Raw genomic sequence first — 2,508 nt, 5'->3', positions numbered from 1 at the left:
GGGCTAACGTTAGCCCTGGCCGCTGCAGACGGGCTAACGTTAGCCCTGGCTGCTGCAGACGGGCTAAGATATATATTTTTTAAATTAAGCATTAAATCAGTAAATGGGCCATATAGTGACGCTTCAAAGTATTATATCTTCCCATCAAAGGATCTTAAAACGTACTTTTATTGAACAACAGCAGCAGGAAAGAGAACTTTCAGTGGAGTGCTCCATTGGAAGCTGCTGCTGCCGCAGTGCATGCTGGGAAAGCGGTCAATCTCAAGAACGGACAAGTACACATAGTGATAAACGGCCCTAGATTCAACCTGAAAAGTTAAATAAATGTGATTCCAAGAGGGATTGGACTTATGGGCTGGTTATCCTCCTGCCGCAGATATTTTTGATTTCTGCCCAATATTGAAGCGTGGTCTGCGCCATGTTATTCCACGCCACAACGGCAGAGGGCCAATCAGGAACTAGCTGTGGGTCTAGATACGGCCGAGGCGGTGAGGAAGTGGGGGCAAGTTTGTGCGACAATGGAGGGACATGAGGGCCAAAAAGAGCGGGGATCCAGGTGGGAAAAGGGTCCCAGCATTCTCACCTCGCTCTGCTAGCTGCTCCGTCTTCACCAGTCGTTTTCCACAATGGAGGTCAGACAAACAAAACCAGCCGGTAAGGAACCAACCAGGAAATACGCATAGAGTAGAGGGATGGAGATCTGACCAATCAGAGGCCTCCTCACCTACAATTTGGCCAGACAACCTGGTTTCTGAGCATAAACCAGACGATAGATATGGGCGGGATAGTTCAAGTGGTACGTAACCCGTGTCGTAAACAGGAAGCCTGGGTTTGTATCCCGGCTGGGGGAATGAGCTGCCAGTGGGGGTCCTTAGGCAAGGACCTGCTTTGGGGAGTGGCGGCCTGCTGGTTGTGGTACTGCACTTGGAATCCGGAGGTTCTGAGTTCAAGCCCCACTCCCACAGACTGCCACTCTGGCTCCCTGAGCAAGACCCTTAACCTCACACTGCTCCCCACTGGAAAAAAAAAAAGATGGCACTTAGAACCTTTTCTGTGGAGGATTCTCTAGAACTGAGTTTGTCTTCGACCACATCGAGCTTCACTGGGACGCATCGCCGCATGGTCGGGCTCTCTTAAGTAGCTGCTTTATATGTCGGCATCTGACTTTCTGGTAGTTCTGTGGTTCTGCCAGTAGATGGCACCTCACCTGTTTAGGTCCGCTCATCGCACCCCCTGCTGAAATGCTATTTATACCGAGAGAGAACTACTGTCACAATGAATATCACCTTATTAATAAGGATCAAGTGTTTTTTGAATTCTGCGCGTTAAAGAACCTCTATAGATGAAGCCGTCAGTTTGACTCTCTCCTCTCTAGAACCTCTCCTCGTCTCTGACCCGTTTCTCTCCTCTACAGAAAGGACCGGAGACCAAAAAATCAGAGATTCTGGTTCTGGATCCAAAGAGGAGTAACGCCATCAACATCGGTTTGACCGTCCTGCCTGCCGTCCACGTCATCAAGGGCGCCATCCTCAGCTTCGATGAGTTCGCCATCAGCAAGGAGGGGATCGAGGTGCTTCCCGTCTTCTCGTGGATCAGAACATCTGACCCGAGCGTGAAGGACCTGGATCTTCATGCCGTCTCTCTCTCTGTCCTGAGCAGAAGATCCTGACCATGGTTCCCACTGAGGAGGAGAAGCAGAAGATCCAGGAGGCTCAGATGACCAATCCTGACGTCCCCCTGGGAACAGCAGAGCAGTTCCTCCTTACCTTGGCCTCCATCACTGCCTTGACCCCCCGCCTGCAGCTCTGGTCTTTCAAACTGAACTATGAGGTGCTGGAGAAGGTGAGCGATCCGACTGATCCACAAAGTCTTCGTCATGGAGATCTGTTTTTTTTCTGAGATCTAGAAGAAAAGGAGCCTCAGAGCTTAGGTCTGCTCTATGTCGCCCCCTGCAGGAGATCGCAGAGCCGCTGTTTGACCTGAAGCTGGGCATGGAGCAGCTGGCGTCCAACCAGACCTTCAGGAGGATCCTGGCGACTCTCCTCGCCATTGGAAACTTCCTGAACAGCAGCAATGTAAGGAAAACGCCGCCAATCAGATAAACATGAGAAGATCCCGACGTTACGGCCGTTAAATTAATTGATACTTCGATATAATCGATTCTAGAGAATTCAATTAATAAAAACTTTCAGCAGAATCTCCACACCATAAAAATCTGGAAGTTTTGCTAAAATGTCAAGTAAAGGCAGAAAAAAAACACGCAAATCTTTTAAAGGAGAAGTCCGGTCAGCGAGGAATAATCGATGGATCGTTATTTATACGTAAAACTAAAACGTTCGCGGTGATTTAATGAATTAAGCGTTAATCAGTAAAAAACTAAAAATGATCATTTCCGATCACTGAGTCTGGGAGCAGCCATCTTTGCCCAAATATAGTAGCCCCTCCCTCCTGCCATCTTCCAGCAGTGACGTCACGGTGCGGTAAGCCTAGCGCCATTCTCCCCGCTTT

At 49.2% G+C, this 2,508-nt stretch overlaps 1 protein-coding gene across 1 annotated transcript in view; it reads left to right on the top strand.

The window, feature by feature from the left end:
* Nucleotides 1-2,508, top strand: part of fhod1 (formin homology 2 domain containing 1) — a 59,479-nt gene that overhangs the window by 47,442 nt on the left and 9,529 nt on the right. The window contains exons 20-22 of the mRNA XM_015397342.1: nt 1,415-1,570; nt 1,660-1,842; nt 1,956-2,075. Of these exons, the coding sequence (XP_015252828.1) occupies nt 1,415-1,570; nt 1,660-1,842; nt 1,956-2,075 (459 nt within the window). The remainder of the gene's footprint in view (nt 1-1,414; nt 1,571-1,659; nt 1,843-1,955; nt 2,076-2,508) is intronic.

Source organism: Cyprinodon variegatus, unplaced genomic scaffold (genome assembly GCF_000732505.1).
Source record: "Cyprinodon variegatus isolate N-32 unplaced genomic scaffold, C_variegatus-1.0 Scaffold854, whole genome shotgun sequence".
Taxonomy (NCBI): domain Eukaryota; kingdom Metazoa; phylum Chordata; class Actinopteri; order Cyprinodontiformes; family Cyprinodontidae; genus Cyprinodon; species Cyprinodon variegatus.
Note: the sequence above shows the minus strand (reverse complement) of the source record. Positions and strands in the feature narration are given on the sequence as shown.